We start from the raw sequence: 18,722 nt of genomic DNA, 5'->3' as shown, positions 1-18,722 counted from the left end.
ATTAGAGCCGCTGGGACAGGGACGACGGAGCTACGGGGACAGGGGCAGAGGTGTGGGGACAGTGACAGGCTGTGGGGACAGGGGTACGGAGTCAGGGAGAAACTGCGGGGATGGGGACAGGGTCAGGGCCATGGGGAGAGGAACACAGAGCCCTGGGGACAGGGATGGGCTGGAGGGAGAGAGGGAAAGAGCCACGGGGACAGGGCAGTGTGGCCGCTGGGATGGACTGGCTGTGGGAACAGGGCTGGGGCTGTGGGGACAGGGACAGGCCATGGGGACGGGGACAGGCCGTGGGGACAGAGCCACAGACGGACAAGGACAGGCCCAGGCCAGCTGCCACCACGTGGGTCAGGCCACCACGCGGCCAAGATCGCGGTGCCCCAGTGCAGGGTGACCCCGCATCGATCCGGCCCCAGCCTCCCCCAAACAGGGACCTGGCCCCGGCTGCCACACGTGGCCTTTATTCAAACGATGACCACGGGGCCGCTGTGGGCAGTGGGTACCGGTGAGGGCTCCCCGGCCGAGGTGAAGTAGCCGATGAGCGCCCGCACGCCGGCCTTGAGCCCCGGCTGCAGCCCCAGCTGCACCCCCATGGCCACGGGGCCACCCAGGCCGCCGGTCAGCGCGGCCAGCCCGGCGTAGCCCAGGTCCTCGGCGGCCTCCAGCGCCCGCGTGGACGCCGTGGCCTCGCAGCCCTGGAAGGCGAAGTAGATGCTGGTGCCCAGGTTGTAGAAGATGCTGACGCCCGGCACCCAGTCCAGCACCCGGTGGGCTTCCCGCTCCCCCGCCGGGCTGCAGGCGTCCTCGTCCTCCCGCCGGCGCCGGACGGTGCCTCGGCACAGCCGGACACCCGGGAACTCCCGGACACCGTGGCCTGAGAGTGGCGTGGGCTCTGTGCCGGGCACGGGGGTCCGGAGCCGGGTGGGATCCGCACAGGCAGAGCCCCCCGGCCGGGCCAGGCTGAGGAGCAGCAGGGCCAGCGGCCGGGGGAGCGGAGTGCCCGGTAGCCGCGCCAGCCCCCGCAGCAGCGCCGCGGCCGTGGGGGTCCCCAGCTCCCGCTCCAGCTCCAGCGCCTCGGCCTCGGCCTGGGGGGCACAGCCGGCCCCGAGCAGTGCCAGGGCCAGGGCGGCACGGGCCAGGCCACGGGGCAGCGGCGGCAGCCGGGAGAAGCCGGGCAGGGCGGCAGGGCGCAGGGTCCGGCACGGGACCCCCAGTGCCCGCGGCCGGACGGGCTCCGCCAGCCCCGCCAGCAGCGCCCGGTCCTGTCCAGCCAGCTCCTGGTCACTGCCAGCCGGCCCGGGGGTGATGTCGGACACAGCGATGGCGCGGCCGAGGATGAGGAACAGGAGGAAGAGCAGAAGCCGGGGCATGGTGGCAGCTCGGGGAGGGTCTGTGGAAGTGGGAGAAGGGCAGAGCCCTGTCAGACCCCCCGTGCCTGCAGCCCCCCGTGACCCCCCGCGCCCCGGCTCACCGCTCGCTGCTGTCCCCTGCCCTGTCCGGCCGCTGCGGCCGCGGCCGGCCTCGTGACCCCTTTATAGCCGTTGTTATCAGGGAGTTGCGACACGTCCAGCACAGGGACAGGGACTGGGCACTCCCTGTGGCCAGGGCAGCTCGAGCCCCCAGCCCCCCTGCAGACCCACACACCCCAGAAGGCCAAAAGTCACCTTTATTTATTTGGGCCCTGTCCAGATTTTAAAAGTTTTAGGAAAAAAAAAACCCAAAACCAGCAGCTGAGGAAAAAGAGGGAATTTGGGGTAAAACAGGGAGATGAGGACACCAGGGGAAGGGGGGAGGGTGGAACAACTGGTTGCTTGTGCAGCCTTTAAAAACAGCATCAAAACCTGCAGAAGAAAATCTGCAGAAACCCCAGAAAAACTGCAGAAAACCTGCAGGAATCCAATAAAATCTGCAAAAAGCCCAGGAAACAGCACAGGGCCTGGGCACAGGCAGGGCAGGGGGAGCCCCTCAACCCTCCTCCTCCTCCTCCTCCTCCTCCTCCTCCAGGCAGCGGATGCGCTTCCGCCGCCCCCGGGGCTGTGGATCCTCATCCTCCTCATCCTCCTCGGAGCAGGGGGCTGCGGGGGCCGGCTCGGTGCCTGTGGGTGGAGGGAGAGGGGAGAGGGCTGAGCCCCCCAGGGATGTGGCAAAGCGGCCGGGGACAGGACAACCCCCACCCAGTGACCCCCAGAGGGGCTGAACCCACCTGAGCTCCCACCATCCTCATCCTCATCCTCGCTGGCGAGCTCCCGGCGCCTCTTGGTGCGTGGCTGCACCGGGCTGGGGACAGGCATGGGGACCGGGACGGGCTCCTCGCTGCAGGGGTTGGCACAGCTCAGCCCCACACGGGGAGAACGCAGGGGGCTGGATCCCTGCCCCAGGCAGGGAGAGGGGACCCTCCAAACCGGGCAGAGGGGAAGGGAACCCCGGTCTCACCTCTCCGAGTCCGATCCCAGCCCTGCCGGCAGCGGCTCTGCTGAAGGGCACAAAGAGGGGGCTGAGAGCCAGCCCCACATCTGGGGGTCCCGCACCCCCGAGCCCCACCCCTCACCTGGAGCCGGGTCTTGGGGGCACCCGGGTGGCTCCGGCGGGTCCTGGGGGGATCCTGAGGGGTCATGGCCATGGCGGGCGATGGAGGCGGCCGCACGCCGGAGCTGCTGCGGGGTGAGGGCGGCCGGGATGCGCCAGAAGGATTCCTGGGCAGGGACGGGGGGGACATTGCAGGGCTGTGCCGGGAGCGAGGGGATAGGGACGGGGACAGGGACGGGGACAGGGATGGGGACAGGGATGGGGACAGGGATGGGGACAGGGACCTCACCTGCTCGCTGGCAGGCGGCCGCAGCCCCAGCTGCCGCAGCAGGGTCCGGAAGTGCCGGTCCTCCATGGCATCCTCGTTCTCCTCCGTCAGCGGCACCAGCGGCACCGGGTGGGACACGCCTGGGCCGGGAGCGCCGTCAGCGGGACCCCGACCCCGCAGCCCCCCCGCCCGACCTCCGCCTCGCTCACCGTCCTCCTCGCGGTCCCCCGCCACCCTCCGCAGACAGGTCTCCAGCCACCGCAGGGGCCCCGCCAGGCCTGGGGACAGCACAAGGTGACACAGGGTCCGGCCCCGCAGCCAAGCCCAACTCAGGGGGGCTCGGAGCCCCTCACCCACCTTCCTGATGCAGGTGCTGCGCCAGGTCCTGCCCAGCCCCTTCCTCAGGCACCCAGTGCTCCTCCATGGGGCCTTCCTCTGCTTCATCCTCATCCTCCTCTTCCTCCTCTTCGCTGTCCTCGTCCTCTCCCGAGCTGTCCTGGGCCGGCACAGCCGGGACACTCACGGCAGCCTGAGGGAACCAGCAGTGTTTGGGTGCCTGGGATGGGGACAGGCCGTGTTTGGGTGCCCCCAGGATGGGACAGCACCCCCAGGGCACAGCCTGGGAGCCCCCAGCACCCCCGTACCTGCCCGGGGCCGGGGCCGTGGCCCTTCCTCCGGCGCTTCTTGAACAGCTCCTTGCGCTCTGCCACCAGCCCCAGCCCCAGCAGCTTCTCCACCACCCGAGCCCGTGAGCGCCGTGCCGTCAGATGCTTCATGATGTTCCCCAGGACGTCTGTGGGAAGGGGGGTCAGGCTGGGGGGCTACAGGGGGGTTTTAGGGGGCTTCCCCCCGTGTCCAGCTCACCGTCTGAGCCCTGGAATTCCTCGAAAAGCCGCGTCAGCTCCTCCTCCTGCTCCTGCGTCCACAGCACGATGCGGGTGCCCTTCCTGCAGGGTGGGAAACAGCCATGGGTCCCTGCCCCGGACAGGGGTGAGTCCCTGTCCTGTCCCCAGGGGTCCCTGCCCTGTCCCTGGGGGTCCCTGCTCCACCTCTCCTGCTGGAAGTCCTTGGCACTGCTGGCCAGCCCCATCCGCACCAGCTGCTTCACCACCTGCCTCCGTGTCCGCCCGGGCGTTGGGAGATGGGCCAGGATGGCAGCGATGATGTCCCCACCTGTGGAACACGGGGGATGTAAGGACAGAGCCCCTGCCACCCCCCCCGGGGGTCCCACTGCCACCCCCCCACACCCCAGGGACCCCCAGTACCTTCCACCTCCTTGTACTTCCAGTACAGCTCCTGCAGCTCCTGCTCCTCCTGGGGGGTCCAGGGGGAGACCCGGCTCCGGGTGGTCCTGGGGAGGGGCAGAGGGGAGGTGAGAGGAGGGGACAGGGGGTTGCAGCCCCCTCCCCAGCCCACTCACCCCTCTCCCTCCTGCAGGGAGCTGTAGCCCTTGGTCATCTCGCAGACGATGGCCGGGCTCTTCCAGAAGAGCAGCTCCACAAAGGCCTTTTTGTTGGTGGCCGCCAGCGCAAAGAACTTTCCCAGGATGAATTTAGCCAAGGCCACCAGCTCCTGGGGACAGCAGGAGGGAGAGAGGGGCTGAGGGACACCGCGGACAAGAGAGTGGGGCTGGGGGACACCAGGGACAGAGAGTGGGGCTGGGTAATGTGGGGACAGAGTGAAGCTGCAGACACAGGGCTGGAGAGGGACTGGGGGACACCAGAGATGGACAGGGGGGCTGGGAGATGTGGGCACAGAGAGGGGGCTGGGGGACACCAGAGACTGAGCAGGATTGGGGGACAGCAGAGATGGAGAGCGGGGCTGGGGGCTGCAGGGACAGAGAGGGGCTGGGGGCCGCAGGGACAGAGGGGGGCTGGGGCCACAGGGACAGAAGGGGGCTGGGGCCACAGGGACAGAGCGGGGCTGGGGGCTGAAGGGACTGACCCCTCCCGGGGGGGCTCAGGGCCGTGTCTGACCTGGTGCGCGGCAGCCGCAGGGTCGCTGAGCAGGCGGTGGAAGAGGGCGAAGAGGGAGAGCTGGAAGAGCAGCGGCTCCATGCGCAGGTCGCGGGCCAGGCGGTGCAGCAGGCGCGCGGCGCAGTGGTTGGTGCGGGGGCTGTTCTGCGCGTACCCCCTGAGCAGCAGCACCAGCGCCCGCACCACGGGGGCACAGGCGAACCTGCCCGCCCGGCAGCCCCGTCAGCGTGGCCGCTCCACAGCGGGACCCCCTCAGACCCCCCCCAAACCCTTCTCACCGCTTCAGGTAGTCGAGGAAGTTGAATTCCTTCTCCGACACCTGCACGGTCTGCTCCTCCTCTTCCTCATCCTCCTCTTCCTCTTCCTCGGGCTCCTCGGGCGCGTGCCCTGCGGTGGGATGTGCTGAGGGGCCACAGTGCCCCACAGTTTTCCCCCTTCCCGGTGTCACAGCTGGGGACTCACTGGGCAGGGGAGCGACGAGGATCTCCCGCAGCAGCTGCGTCTCCTCGGGCGGCCCCGCGTCCGCGGCTCCGAACACGTCCCCTTCGGGCCAGACGTCCCTGGGGACAGCGGGAACAGGCTGGCACCGCGTTCCCACGCGCCGGGCATGGGATGGGCATCGCGGTGCCGGTACCTGGCAGAGCGGAGCAGCCGCAGGGCCTGGGGCACGCGGGAATCCCACAGGCACTCCTGGATCCGCAGCAGAGCCTCCGCGCGCTGCTCCTCCACCGGCGTCTCCGAGGCGGCATCGAAGGGCACCACGTCCTCGGGGAGGGGCACCTCGCCCTTGGGCAGGACAGGGTCACCCCATGCCCCACCAACACCCCCAGAGCGTCCCATGGGGCCGGACCCTTCCCTGGTACCTCCAGACAGGCCTGGAGCTGCGGAGCCAATCCTTCCCACAGCTGCTCCAGCTCGGCGGCGCTGGGCGGGGCGGGCGGCGCGGGCGCGCGAGGCTTCTTCTTCCTCCACACACGTTTGCTCTGGGTGGGCAACGATGGGCTCAGGAGGGACTGCCCGAGCTCAAGGGACCCCCAAGGTGAAGCAGCCACATCCCACCTGCACCACGAGGTTGGCACGGCCGCGGCAGAAGCGCTCCAGCATGCGGAGGAAGAGGTGGGCCGTCTCCACCAGGTCCCGCAGGAAGCTGCGCGGCTGCTTGGTCTCGTCGAACTTGCGGAAGAGCGCGAGGAAGAGTTCCCGGTATTCCATCAGGTAGAAGATGTTGCCTGGGGAGGAGGGGGGGCAGTGGGAAGGGGTGGGTCAGGGATCACCCCCCAGGGATGGGTGGAGGGACAGAGGGACTCACTCTTGATGACCTGGCTGCTGTCCCGCACCGCCTGCTCCGGCGAGCGGTCCATCTCCTGCACCGTCCGCAGCAGCTCCTGGTACGCCTTCAGGGCCAAGTGCATCCTGGGGATGGCAGGGAGGGGGTCACAGGTGCCCAAAGGTGGGGGGTCTCAGGCACCAGGGGGGTTTCCAGGCGTCCAGGGGAATCCAGGCACTGTGGGGGTCCCAGGCACTCCTAGAGTCCCAAATGCCCAAGGGGGTCCCAGGCAACACAAAGTCCCAGGTGCCCAGGGTTCCTGGGGTGTTCCAGGCACCAGGGAGGTCACAGGTGACCTGGGCAGGGGAGGGTGGGTGTCCCAGGCATTGTGGGGTGTCCCAAGTGCCCAGGGGGTCCCAGACACCAGGGGATCCCAGGCATCCCAAGAGTCCCATGTGCCCACAGGGTCCCAGACACCAAGGAGAATCCCAGATACTTGGGGGTCCCAGGTGCCAAAGGGGTCCCAGGCACTGGGAGTACCCAGGTACTGTGGGGATCCTAGGTGCCCAGAAGGTCCCAGACACCACAGGGAGTGCCAGGTACTGGGGGGGCTCCAGACACTGAGGGGTGCCCCAGGTGCCCTGGGGTCTCCCAGGTACCCAAAGAGTCCCAGGTGCCCAGAAAATCCCAGGCACCATGGGGAGTGCCAGGTATTGGGGGGATCCCAGACACTGAGGGGTGTCCCAGGTGCCCTGGGGGGGGGTCCCAGGCACTGACCTGCGGGCCCAGGTTGTTGCCTCCTTCTTGTCCATCAGTGCCATCTCGTAGTAGGTGGTGAGGTTCTGCTCGATGAAGTGGAAGGCTCGGACCCCCACAGTCTCGGACACCAGCTCGGGCCGGAAGCCACGGCACCGGTTGAAAGCCATGAAGAAGGCGGTGGCCCATAGGTAATAGGTCTCGTCGTGCTGCTGAGCCTTCTCCCGCACCAGCTGGTCCTGGGGGTGACCGGGGGGGGGCTCAGCAGGGGTCCTGCAGCCCGGGGAGGGGGTCCCAGCCCCTCCAGCCCCTCACCTTGACCAGCAGCATCAGGCGGTTGTAGCAGCCCTCCAGGAAGTCCTGGCAGAAGTGGCACAGGAAGAGCCGGACGTTGCGGGCGGAGCGGCGGGAGGGCTCGGACTCGGGGGCGGCCTGGCGGTGCCGGGGCACCCGCCGGGGCTCCTTGCCCAGGTCGTGGGTGTAGCTCTTCAGCTGCAGGGGATGGAGAGGCCAGATTTGTCCCCGTGGCACTGTGCTGGTGCCCCCTGCCACCTCCCTGGCTCCGTGCCACCCATCATGTCCCCATCCCGGTGCCCCTCACCACATCCCTGTGCCCCACACCGTGTCCCTGTTCCTACAACCCCACCACCTCCCTGGTTCTGTGCTCCACACCCCATCTCCTGCCCTGTGTCCCACCCACATTCCTGTTCCCCTGCTCCTTACCATGTCCCCAGCCCTGTGCCCCCCATGATGTCCCCAGCCCCGTGCCCCTCGCCACATTCCTGCACCTCCCACCACATCCCTGTCCCTCCATCCCGTGCCACATCCCCAGCCCCACGTTCCACACACATTCCTGTCTCCTGCCACATCCCCAGCCCCGTGCCCCCCACCACCTCCCTGGCCCCACACTCACGTTGTGCAGCCCTTTGTGGAACACCACATCCCGGTCCCCGATGGACTTGAAGCCCTGCAGGACGTAGGAGCCACCGAAGCGGGAATGCCTGGGCAGGGAACAGGGGCTGAGTGCTGCTGTCCCCACCACGGGGGTCCCAGCCCTGTCACACAGTCCCCCCTTCCTCACCTGGACGGGCGCTGCAGTGCCCGGGCTCTCTTCTCTGCCAGCTCCCGCTGCCGCAGGCTCTCCAGCTCCCGCGTGTCCTCCCTGTGCTCAGCACCCGCTGTCCCCTGTCCCAGCGCCGCCAGCTCCTCTGGGCTCTGCCAGAAACTCTGTCAGCATTGTGGGTGCTCTTGGGGGGGGGGGTCCCTGCCCCCTGCCCCACCACCTCTACCCCGGCTCACCTGGTCACGGAACATGAGGGAGATGATCTCCAGGACGTGCAGGGCCCATTGCTGCTCCACCTGGGCGCTGGCCAGGAATTTGAGCAGGTCATCCATGCCGCTGATGTGCAGCGCCCACAGCACCCGGTCGTGCACGCTGGCATCGCCGTCCACACCCTGCTGCGGGTGGGAGGAGGGTGTCGGGGGTCCCCATGGAGCCACCGCGGCCCCAAACCTGCCGGGGAGCCAGGGAAGGGCCCCATCCCGGTACCTGCTCCTCTGTGGGGTCTGGGGGCACATGCAGCACGTTGCGCACCAGCAGCAGGATCCTCTCGATCAGCAGCGTGTCCTCCTCCTGCCGCTGCTCCCAGTCCTGGGGGGACAGAGCTGTCAGGGCCCCCCACACCCCCCCTGGGGGTCCCCGGCAGGGAAGGATCCCACAGCCTCCTGGGGACACCCAGCAGGGACAGACCCTGCAGCCCCCGTGGGGACCCCTGACAGGAACAGACCCCGGAGCCTCCTGGGGACACCCAGCAGGAATGGACCCACAGCTCCCCAGGATGACCAACCCCACAGCCCCCCATGGACCCCCAGCAGGGATTGACCCCACAGCCCCCTGAAGGACCCCCAGTAGGAACAGACCCTGCATCCCCCTGGGGAACCATGGCAGGGACAGACTCCACAGCCCCTTGAGGGACCCTCAGCAGGGGCAGATCCTGCAGCCTCCTCGGGACCCCCAGCAGGGACAGACCCATAGCCCCCCAGGAGGACCGACCCCACAGCCCCCTGAAGAACCCCCAATAGGGACAGACCCCCAACCCCTGAGGGACTCCCAGCAGGGACAAACCCTGCAGCCCCCACGGGGACCCCTGGCAGTGACAGACCCCAGAGCCTCCTGAGGAACTCCCAGCAGGTACAGACCCACAGCCCCCTAGGATGACAGACCCCCCAACCCCTGAGGGACCCCCAGCAGGGACAGAACCCACAGTCCCCCGGGGACAGGGGACTCACCAGCTGTAGGAGGTTGTAGAGCTTCTCACTGAGCACCACGAACACCTTCTCACTGGCGAACGCCTGCAGAGAGCCCATGTGAGCAAGGGGGGGTGCGGGCAAAGCCCCCTGCCCACGACCCCTCCCCGGGCAGACTCACCTCCTTGTAGGCCTGCAGGTAGGACAGCACCTGCAGAAAGTAGTGCCGGGAGGCGGCATCTGATGGCACCTTCCCGAAGCAGAGCAGGGCCGGCTGCGTCAGGTTCACCATCAGCCTGCGAGGGGTGGAGAGGTGTGAGGGACCCCTGCCCTGTGAGGAGCCCCCACAGGGCCACCCCTGACCCCAGACTTGTCGCCTGGTACCTGATGACGGCGTCGAAGAGCACCTTGTCCTGCGGGTACTGCACCAGGATGGGCAGGAGGTCGTTCTGCAGGATCTGGGCTGCCCCCAGCTGCTGCCGCACGTCCCGGGTCTCATCCTCATGGCGCAGGTACCGGATCAGGTCCTTGACGCTCTCTGGGGGACACGGTGCCGTCAGTCCCCGCCGTCCCTGGCCCCCGCTGCCCCCCTTCCCCCCCCGGTGCCCACCTACCCAGGCAGTCGGGCTCCCGGTGGTACACGTCGCCCTCCAGGTAGCCCAGGGCGCTGCAGGTGGCCAGGAGCTCGCAGTTCATCATGTACCAGTCCATGCAGCGCGGGGCTGCGCTCGGGACCAGCACCGGCGGCCTGCGGGCCACCGTCAGCACGGCTGCACGGTACCCCCGGGCTGGGGTTCTCCCACCCGTTCCGAGCTCCCCCGATACGGGCCCACCTGCCGGTCCTGGTCCCCCTGATCCCGGGGCAGCCTCCGGTCCCAGTCTCCCCAACACCGACGGACCTCCCAGGCCCGGTCACCTTCGATACCGCACCCCTCCGACCCCGCAGCAACCCCCAGGCCCCGGTACCCCCTCAGTCCCAGCGCACCTCCCGGTCCCGGTCCACCCCAATACCGGCGCACCCCTCAGCCCCGGTTCCTCCGATTCCGTATCACCCCCCCGCTCCATTTCGGTTCCCCCCGATGCCGGAGTACACCCCGATCCCGGTCGGCTCCGCTGCCTTCTCGATCCCGGAGCATTCCCGGCACTCCCCAGATCTCAGAACCGCCCCCCCGACCCCGGACCCCAGCCCCAGTCCCACCCCCCCAGTCCCGGGGCACTCCCCGCCCCGGACCCCCCTGATCCGAGAGCACTCCCCGGGCCCCCGGATTCCGGAACACCCTCCAGACCCCGGAGTATCCCTGCCCGACAGTCCCGGTTCCCCCGATCCCGTATCAACCCCCCCGCCGTTCCGATCCCTCCCGATCCCGAATCATCCCCCCGTTTCGGTGCTCCCCGACCCCGGATCACCCCCAGTCCCCGGTCCCCGCCGGTCCCGGGGCATTCCCCGCCCCCGGACCCCGCACGCCCCCCCGGTCCCGGTCCCGGTCCCCCGTCCCGCTCACCGGCGCCCTCACGGCCGCGCTCCCGCTCCCGGCGCGGGGGCGGCGTTACACAACCGCCCCAGTTCCCGCGGGCCGAGGCCCCGCCCCGCCCGCACCCTTCAAGCGGCAACGCCCACTGAAGCTCCCGGTGGCCCTTCTTGTGCCCCCCTCCACACACGTCCCCCGCCGTCCGCCACGGGCACCAAGCGGCGGCTCGGTGCCTCGGTACGCCCCGAACCCCGCTGCCCTCGCCCCCCGCCCCACGGCGCTGCGGGGCGGGAGACGGGAGGGTCTCATTGCGGGGACGGGACGCGGTGGTGGCGTTGCCCTTTTAAGAACGGCCCTGGCTGGGCGGGACCTACGCCGGGAGCGGGAACGGGCGGCACCTCCCGCCATCCGCGCGCGGCCACCGGGGGGGCTCCGGTATCCCCCCCCCCACCTCGGTCCCTCCCGGTTCCCGGCGCCGGGCACGGCCGCGAGCGGTTACCAAAATAAAAGAGCAGGTTTAATTCACCGAACACAGAAGTCCCGCCGCGGCGGGGCGGGGCGGCCCCGGCCCGGTACGGGCGGCTCCGGGCAGCCCGGTGGCCGGTTCCCGGCAGCGGGGCCCAGCCGCCGCCCGCCCGCCGCGCCGCGCCGCACACACACGCACCACACGCACCGCGGCGGCCCCGTCACAGCAAAGCAGCGGCGGGCGCGGGGCCGCGCCCCGGGACGGGCCCCGTTACAGCCCCTGCGTCTTCAGCTCCAGCGGCTCTGCCGGCGGCTCGGGCGGCGGCTCGGCGGCGGCGGCGGTGACGGCGGTGACGGCGGTGGGGGCGGGCGGCTCTCCCTTGAGGGCGGCCAGGCGCTCGGCCAGGCTGCGCGGCCGCGGGCACAGCGCGAACTCGTACAGCACCGCGCCCAGCGCCGCGCCCAGCAGCGGGCCCGCCCAGTACACCTGCGGGGGGGCGGCGTGGGCACCGGCACCGGGGGATCCGCGGCCCCCCGGGACACGGCACCCTCCCCGCTGACGCCCGGGCACCGGCCCGGCCGCGGACACCCGACTCCCGGTGAGCGGGGGGCGGCCGCTTGTCCCCGCTCGGGATATCGGGGAATCAGGGCTGGGAGTCCCCAGCACCCCGGGGTGCTGCTGTCACCGTGGTGACACCGGCAGCCGCCCGCCCTCAGCGGGGACACAGCGGCTGGGGCAGGACAGGGACAAGCGGGGAGGGACTGGGGGGGCCCGGGGCGGGTTTGGGGGTCCCCGTCCCCCCCCACTTACCCAGTGGTTGGCGAAGTTGCGGGTGATGACGGCGGGGGCAAAGGAGCGAGCGGGGTTCATGCTGGCGCCCGTGTAGTGGATCTGCGGGGGACAGGGCGGTGGGGGACTGGACAGCTGCCCCCCAGCCCCCTCCCAGCCCCCGGGGTCCAAGCACGGGGGTCCCCGCGGCCGCCCTTACCCCGAAGAGGTGGCCGAGGGCGAGGGAGAAGCCGACGGGCACGGCGGCCATGCCCGGGCGCCCGTCGTGACGGTCGTCGAAGCTGGCGAAGACGCAGAGGACGAACTGGGCGGTCAGGAGCAGCTCCACCACCGTGCCCTGGCCCGGGCCCACGCCGGGGTGCAGCTGCGCGGGGAGGGGGCTCAGCACCCCGCAGAGATGCTCCCCCATTCCCCCCAGCACCCCAAATCCCCCCTCGTTATCCTTCCACACCCCAAAACCCCACTGTACCACCAACTCCTCCCTGATGCCCAGCCCCCATTACTGTCCCGCATCACCCCAAACCCCAAAACACCTTCTGGACCTCTCACTCCACCATCAGACCCCTCAAACAACCTCTGAACCCCAGAACCTTCATTACAGCCCCATGGTACCCCAGAGCCCAAAACAACCCCTGGACCCTCCCCAATCCCTCCAAATCCCACAACCCCCCATTACAGTCCCAGAGTACCTCAGACCCCCAAACAGCTCCCGGAGCCCCCCAGTCCCCCCTAATCCCTATTACACCCCCATCCCAATGCCACACCCCATGGTCCCCCAGCCCTGCAGACACCCCCAGCCCCCCGATCCCCCTCGTGTCCCCGCTCACCGCGCTGAGGCCGAGGGTGCCGCGGACGGGGGCCGGGGTCACCCCGTAGAGCACCCCGGCGCCAGCCAGCATGCCCAGCACCTGGGCCAGCAGGTAGCCCAGGGCACGGGGCAGGGAGAGCTGCGAGGCCAGCAGGAAGGCCAGCGTGATGGCCGGGTTGACGTGGCCCCCGCTGACATGGCCCAGCGCCTGCACCAGGGTGGTCTGGGCCAGCCCGAAGGCCAGGGCGGCCCCCACGACGCTGGGGGGGCCCGGGGCCCAGCGCAGGGAGGCCCCCAGCCCCAGCAGGGCATAGAGGAGGCTGCCCAGGAACTCGGCCAGGACGGCCCTCCAGAAGGCGGACGAGCGCAGCTCCCGCATGGCCTGGCCCCGCTGCCCTCCACGGCCCCGCTCCCCTCCCCGGGGGCCGCCCGCGCCCACCTTTATAAGGCCCCCCCGGGCCGGCCCCGGGGGTGGGATCCCACCTCCGCCACCTCCCGTTAACCACTTCGCTGCCCGGGGCACGGGACAGGTGACACGCGGTGAGGAACCCCCCCCCCGAGCCCCCCGGGCAGCCCCACACCCCCCCGAATAGTGGGGACCCCCCCCCCGAGCTGCGCCGCCCCCCCATCCCTGGGGAAGGCGAGGGGGGGGCTGTGACCCATTGGTGCCCTCAGTGGGGTTTGGGGGACACCCCCCTGCTCGGGGCCAGCACTGACACACCTCCCACCCCCCAAAATGTTTTGGGGACACTTTGGGGCAACCCCGATGGGAGCCGCCCCCACCCCGCGGGAGGGGTCCTGGGTGGGCCCCGCTGGGGGCCGCGGGGTGTGTCCCCCCCCCCACCGCACCCCGGTGCTGTTGTCTGCGGGAGGGTTTATTCAGCCCGGCTTAGCGGGCGCTGAGTCCCCGGCCGGGGGGATTAGGGCTCGGCCCGGCCATTGGCGCCCGCCGGAATCTGCCGGGGCTGCAGAGGCCACCACAAAGGGCTTTGCTGCGCTCAGCTCCCCGGCACGGGACGGGCTGACGGGGGGTCCCGGCCCCCGCCCTCGCCGGGGGGCCGCGGGGAGGGGGCACCCGCCCGCCCGCAGCCCCGGGGGCCGCGGTGCCGCCGCACTCCGAGGGCGCAGGACGATGGTCGGGACTCCCCCCGGCCCCTCACAGCGTCACTCCGCACCCACCTGCGACCCCAACACACCTTTAATCCACCCACGGGGGGAGAGGACAGTAAAAGGGGAAGGGACACGGACCCCCCCCCCCCACTCCCATCTGTGGGGTGCCCCACGGAAGGTTCTGGCGGCAGCGAGGAGCCGGTGTCAGGGTGTGGAGGATCGGGGGGCTGGGATGGAGTGGGGGGTCCGGGGGGGCTCAGGCAGTGCCCGGTTCCCGCTGGTCAGCTGGGGGGGCTGAGGGGTCGTGGGCCACTGAGGAGGGGGACAGGCTGGGGGTCTCCACCAGAGCCACGTCCCGGCAGGCGAGGCAGGCACCCAGCTTCTCCCGGGAGGCTCCGGGCGCCAGGACGAACTCGTAGGAGAGCCCGGCCAGCACGGCGCCCAGCACCGGCCCCAGCCAGTACACCTGGGGGGGCACAGAGTGTTGGGGTGTGCCAGGGATGGGGGGATGCAGGGGTGGGGGCTGGCCAGGGGTGGGGGGGACAGGGGACCCCCTCCCCAGTGATGGGGACTGAGCAGAGGAACCTGCCCCAGGGATGAGGAGCCGTGGGGAGGGGGGGGTCACATATTTGGGGTAGGGGGACAGGGGTGGGTCCATCCCAAGGATGGGGACGAGGCGAGGCCTGTCCCAAGGATGGGAATGTGGGGACACACCTGTCCTGCGATGGGGACACCAGGAGGGCCCAGGCTGGGGACGCAGCTGATGTTGACCTGTCCCAGGGGGACCCACCCCAGGGAAGGGAAGACCAGGAACCGCCGTCCTGGGGTGGGGATGGCACCACAGCGGTCACACGCTGCAGCTGGGGGACCCACCCTTACTTGGGGACTCTGGGGGGGCCCGGGGGTGCCCCCAACTCACCCAATGGTCATCCCAGACACCGGTGACGATGGCTGGCCCCAGTGAGCGTGCGGGGTTCATGCTGCCCCCGGAGAATGGTCCCTGTTGGAGACAGGGGGGTCAGGGGCTGGTGGGGTGGGGACCCCCTGGGCAGGTGGGACATGAGGGATTCCTTACTGCAGCCAGGGCACCGGCTGCCACGGCGCTGCCCAGGGCCAGCCCGGCCTGCGGGGCCGCGTGCTCAGCGGCGGCGAAGGCGGCCAGCGCCAGCTGGAAGGTGGCAAAGGTCTCCCAGGCCAGCGCCGTCCCCGCCGTCCCCACCGCGCTCACCTGCGGGAGGGACACTTGTCCAGTGCCACGGGACGGGGACAGGGACGGGGACAGGGATGAGGGCACTCACCCTGGTGACGAGGCCGGTGTCGTCCGGCAGCGCTGCGCGGGCAGCAGCAGAGGCCAGCGTGGCCCCTGCGCACTGGGCCAGGACCCCCGCAGCCCCGCGCAGGGCGCTCGTCTTGCGGGTGCACAGCAGCGCCAGCGTCAGCGCAGGGTTGGCCTGGGGCCCCCCGAGGGTACAGACGAGCCCCCCGGCTGCCAACCCCCCGGCCAGAGCCGGAGCCAGTGGCCCCGGGGCTGCGGAAGCCCCCAGGACCACCCCCACGAAGATGAGGGTCGCTGCCACCTCCGCCAGCACCCCCCGCCAGAAGCGGCCGCTGCACAGCTCCTGGGGGGACAGCGGGGCCGGAGGTCACCCCGCGGGCACAGCCAGGAGCGGGTGGCACAGAGAGGGGGTGACGTGGGACGGGGGGGCCTTGTGGATGGGGTGTCTCAGGGATGGGGTGCCATGGCAACAGGATGCTCCAGTGATTGGGTACCACGGTGATGGGGTACCACGGTGGTGGTGGGGGTCCCTTGGTGATGGGGTATCCTGGTGGTGGGGTGCCCTGGCAACAGGATGCCCCAGTTTTTGGGTACCCACGGGGATGGGGTAGCTCAGAGATGGGGTACCCGGGGGATGGGACCCCTCAGCACCTGGGTCCCACAGTGGGGGGTGCTGGGGCGATGGGGTACCTCAGCGATGGGGTGCCACGCTAACAGGATCCCCCAGGTACCATGGGGAGGGGGTACCTCGGGGATGGGACCCCTCAGTCAGTCCCCGGGCACTGTGGTGACAGGATGTCCTGGCAATGGGGCCATGGGGGGGTCACAGGGACGAAGGTGGGGGCAGGAGCCACAACAGGGCTGGGGGCCACGGTGAGGGGCACACAGAGACTCCCGTGCCAGGGCTATGGGCTGGGCACTGAGGTGACAGCTTTAGGGAGTCCCCATGAGTTAGGGGCTGCTAACCCACCCCCCCTGGCAGGGAGGGACCCCGGGGTGGTAGCTTTGGGGTGGCTAGAGGGGGTCAGGGCCGCTCGCAGGGTCTTACCTCCCTGATGGCCATGGCGCAGCTGTGGGAGAGGGGAACGCAGAGGACAGCCGGGGTGGGGGCACCTCCCACCCCCTGGCACTGCCACCCCTGTCCCTGTCACCCCCCAGCACTGCCACCCCCCCGGCACAGGGCACCCCTGAGGCGCTGAGGGTGGGGTGGGACTTTGGGAGGGGGCTTCGGGGATCCTTGCCTTGGGCTTGGAGCATCCCTGGGTGCCATGGCAACCCCCGGGACCCTTTGGGGTGTTGCCAGGACGACCAGAGATGAAAGGCCGGGATGAAAGGTTGGGGGGAATGAGGGGGGGGTCACACATCTGGGATGAGAGCGGGGACAGGGCTATCCCTGGGGGGGTCAAACACCCGGGATAAGCACAGGGACAGGGTCCTGAGGGGGGCCGAGGGGGTCACACCCCTGAGACAAGAGTGGGGACAGGGTGACACGCCTGGGACGAGCACGGGAAACGGGGCTGTTCCCTGTCAGGGGGGCGGGGGTCTCACACATCTGTGACAAGAGTGGGGACAGGGTCCCTGGGGGCAGCGGGAGGGGTGACACACGTGGATCGAGGGTGGGGACAGGGCTGTCCGTGGCAGGGGGACCAGGATGGGTCACACACCTGGGACATGAATGGGGACAGGGCTGTCCTGGGGGGGGTCACACACCTGACACAAGCTGGGGGACAGGGCTGTCCTGGGGGGGGGTCACACACCCGGGACAAGCTGGGGGACAGGGCTGTCCTGGGGGGGGTCACACACCTGGGACACTAAAGGGTACAGGGCTGTCCTGGGGGGGGTCACACACCCGGGACACGAATGGGGACAGGGCTGTTCTGGGGGGGGTCACACACCCGGGACACGAATGGGGACAGGGCTGTTCTGGGGGGGGTCACACACCCGGGACACGAATGGGGACAGGGCTGTTCTGGGGGGGGTCACACACCCGGGACACGAATGGGGACAGGGCTATCCTGGGGGGGTCACACACCCGGGACAAGCTGGGGGACAGGGCTGTTCTGGGGGGGGTCACACACCCGGGACACGAATGGGGACAGGGCTGTCCTGGGGGGGTCACACACCCGGGACACGAATGGGGACAGGGCTGTCCTGGGGGGGGTCACACACCTGACACAAGCTGGGGCACAGGGCTGTCCTGGGGGGGGTCACACACCTGACACAAGCTGGGGCACAGGGCTGTCCTGGGGGGGATCACACACCCGGGACAAGCTGGGGCACAGGGCTGTCCTGGGGGGGGGTCACACACCCGGGACGAGCTCGGGGCCGGGGCTGTCCCCGCCGTGCAGGTCCCGGGGGGGGCAGCGGGAGGGGTCGGGGGTGGGGGCAGCCCCGGTGCCCCCCCGGGCCGTGGCTCTGCCGGCTCAGCAGCGGCCCCGCACGTGGGGTGAGTCAGCGGGCGAAGCCCTGGCTCAGCACGGGGGGGCCCTGGCTCAGCACGGGGGGGGCCCCGGCGCTGCTGAGCCCGGCAAAGCCAGAACAATCCGCGGCCACAAAGGGCTGGGACAGCGCCGGGACACGCGGGGGGACACCGGGGGGGGGGGACAGCACTGGGCGGGGGGGATTCTATGGGGGAATATGGGGGGGATACGGGGGGGGGGGGACGACACTGGGGAGGGGAGATGAGAGGGGGAACAACGGGGGGACACTCGAGGGGGACACCCCGGGGGTGACACTGGGGGGGGGGCATTGCGGGGAGAACACGAGGGGAAGGGACACGGGGGACACGTGGTGGGACATGTGGACGGTCATTGGGGGGGGGGACACGGGGAGGGGACATTCAGGGGGACACCCAGTGGGACAAAGGGTGGAGAAGGGGGGGGACAGAGGGCTCCCCCAGACCCTGTTCCCGTCCCCCCCGCCCTGTGCTGTCCCGGCCCCTGACAGAATATTCCTGGGTTTCTGTGTCACCTCACGGACGCTTTGGGGACCACCAAGACCTACAGACCTCCCAGGTGCCCCCAAGACCCCCTCCTCTTGTCTTGTAGACCCCTTATCCTACCCCATAGACCCCCCAGGTGTCCTCTGAACCCCCCCAATCCTGCCCTACAGACCCTCCACGTGCCCCCAGGTAACCCATCCTGCCCCCCAGGACCCCTCGGTGCTCAGACCCCCTCCAGTGACCTAGGACCCCCCCAGTCCTGACCATAAACCCCCTCAGGAACCCCCAGGTGCCCCCTTCTACTTCACAGACCTCACCGAGGTGCCCCCAGAACCCCCAATCCTGCCCTATACACCCCCCAGATGCCACATTCTGCCCCCAAGGACCCCCCCCCCCAGGTCCCCCAGTCCGGCCGTATGGACGCTCAGACGACCCCAGGATGCCCCAGAAACCCCCCAGGTGCCCCCAGAATCCTTCCATCCTAGTCCACAGAACCCCCAGCACCTCTCAGTCCTGCCCTGTGGACTCCCAGACCCCGCTAGAAACCTCCATCTCGTCCCACAGATCCCCCCAGGTGCCCCCCAAATTCCCCCTTTCCCGACTCCAAGATGGCGGCCCCCAGCCCTGCCTCAGCGGGGGGCGGGGCTCATCGCAGTCACGTGACGGAGGAAGGGCGCCAATATGGCGGCGGGCGAGGTGTGGTGTCGGACCACGTGACCAGCGCCTCCAAAATGGCCGCGCCCATGGTGCGGGCGGGGAGGCGGGGCCGAGGCGGTAATGGCGGCGGTGGGCGGGGCTTCACTTAAAGGGGCCGCGCCGTACC

General features: G+C 70.1%; 4 protein-coding genes across 4 annotated transcripts; all 4 read right to left on the bottom strand.

Moving 5' to 3' along the window:
• Nucleotides 1-464: 464 nt before the first annotated feature.
• On the bottom strand, nt 465-1,370 carry APOF (apolipoprotein F; the record flags this gene model as incomplete). The annotated part of the gene is made up of 1 exon (XM_082299055.1): nt 465-1,370. The coding sequence occupies one exon, from the start codon at nt 1,368-1,370 to the stop codon at nt 465-467; it is 906 nt and encodes a 301-aa protein (XP_082155181.1).
• A 595-nt stretch (nt 1,371-1,965) lies between these two features.
• On the bottom strand, nt 1,966-10,571 carry TIMELESS (timeless circadian regulator; the record flags this gene model as incomplete). Its single annotated transcript, XM_082299054.1, has 30 exons — nt 10,543-10,571; nt 9,655-9,788; nt 9,425-9,578; nt 9,222-9,336; nt 9,083-9,145; nt 8,343-8,444; nt 8,093-8,251; nt 7,875-8,008; nt 7,707-7,794; nt 7,109-7,285; nt 6,815-7,032; nt 6,080-6,183; nt 5,830-5,999; nt 5,634-5,753; nt 5,405-5,556; nt 5,233-5,330; nt 5,049-5,157; nt 4,771-4,972; nt 4,215-4,366; nt 4,060-4,145; nt 3,844-3,967; nt 3,659-3,741; nt 3,439-3,587; nt 3,152-3,323; nt 3,004-3,072; nt 2,816-2,934; nt 2,549-2,693; nt 2,434-2,473; nt 2,204-2,313; nt 1,966-2,096 (listed from the first exon to the last, which is right to left on the bottom strand). Exons 2-30 carry the CDS (start codon nt 9,749-9,751, stop codon nt 1,966-1,968), a joined length of 3,642 nt encoding a protein of 1,213 aa, XP_082155180.1. The 5' UTR covers nt 9,752-9,788; nt 10,543-10,571.
• A 674-nt stretch (nt 10,572-11,245) lies between these two features.
• Nucleotides 11,246-12,951, bottom strand: LOC309583446 (lens fiber major intrinsic protein; the record flags this gene model as incomplete). Its single annotated transcript, XM_082299132.1, has 4 exons — nt 11,246-11,461; nt 11,786-11,866; nt 11,964-12,128; nt 12,592-12,951. 4 exons carry the CDS (start codon nt 12,949-12,951, stop codon nt 11,246-11,248), a joined length of 822 nt encoding a protein of 273 aa, XP_082155258.1.
• Nucleotides 12,952-13,809: 858 nt separating this feature from the next.
• LOC309583325 (aquaporin-2-like) lies at nt 13,810-17,966 on the bottom strand. The gene is given in 8 exon segments (XM_082298961.1): nt 13,810-14,148; nt 14,602-14,682; nt 14,758-14,910; nt 14,981-15,301; nt 16,007-16,039; nt 16,041-16,130; nt 16,132-17,173; nt 17,267-17,966. Coding segments are annotated over 7 exon segments (972 nt in total). The 5' UTR covers nt 16,216-17,173; nt 17,267-17,966; the 3' UTR covers nt 13,810-13,938.
• Between the last annotated feature and the right edge of the window lie 756 nt (nt 17,967-18,722).

The sequence above is a fragment of the Coloeus monedula genome, assembly GCF_965178545.1.
Source record: "Coloeus monedula genome assembly, chromosome: 30".
Classification (NCBI taxonomy): Eukaryota; Metazoa; Chordata; class Aves; order Passeriformes; family Corvidae; genus Coloeus; species Coloeus monedula.
The sequence above is the reverse complement of the archived record's forward strand: the minus strand, read 5'-3'. Positions and strand labels throughout refer to the sequence as shown.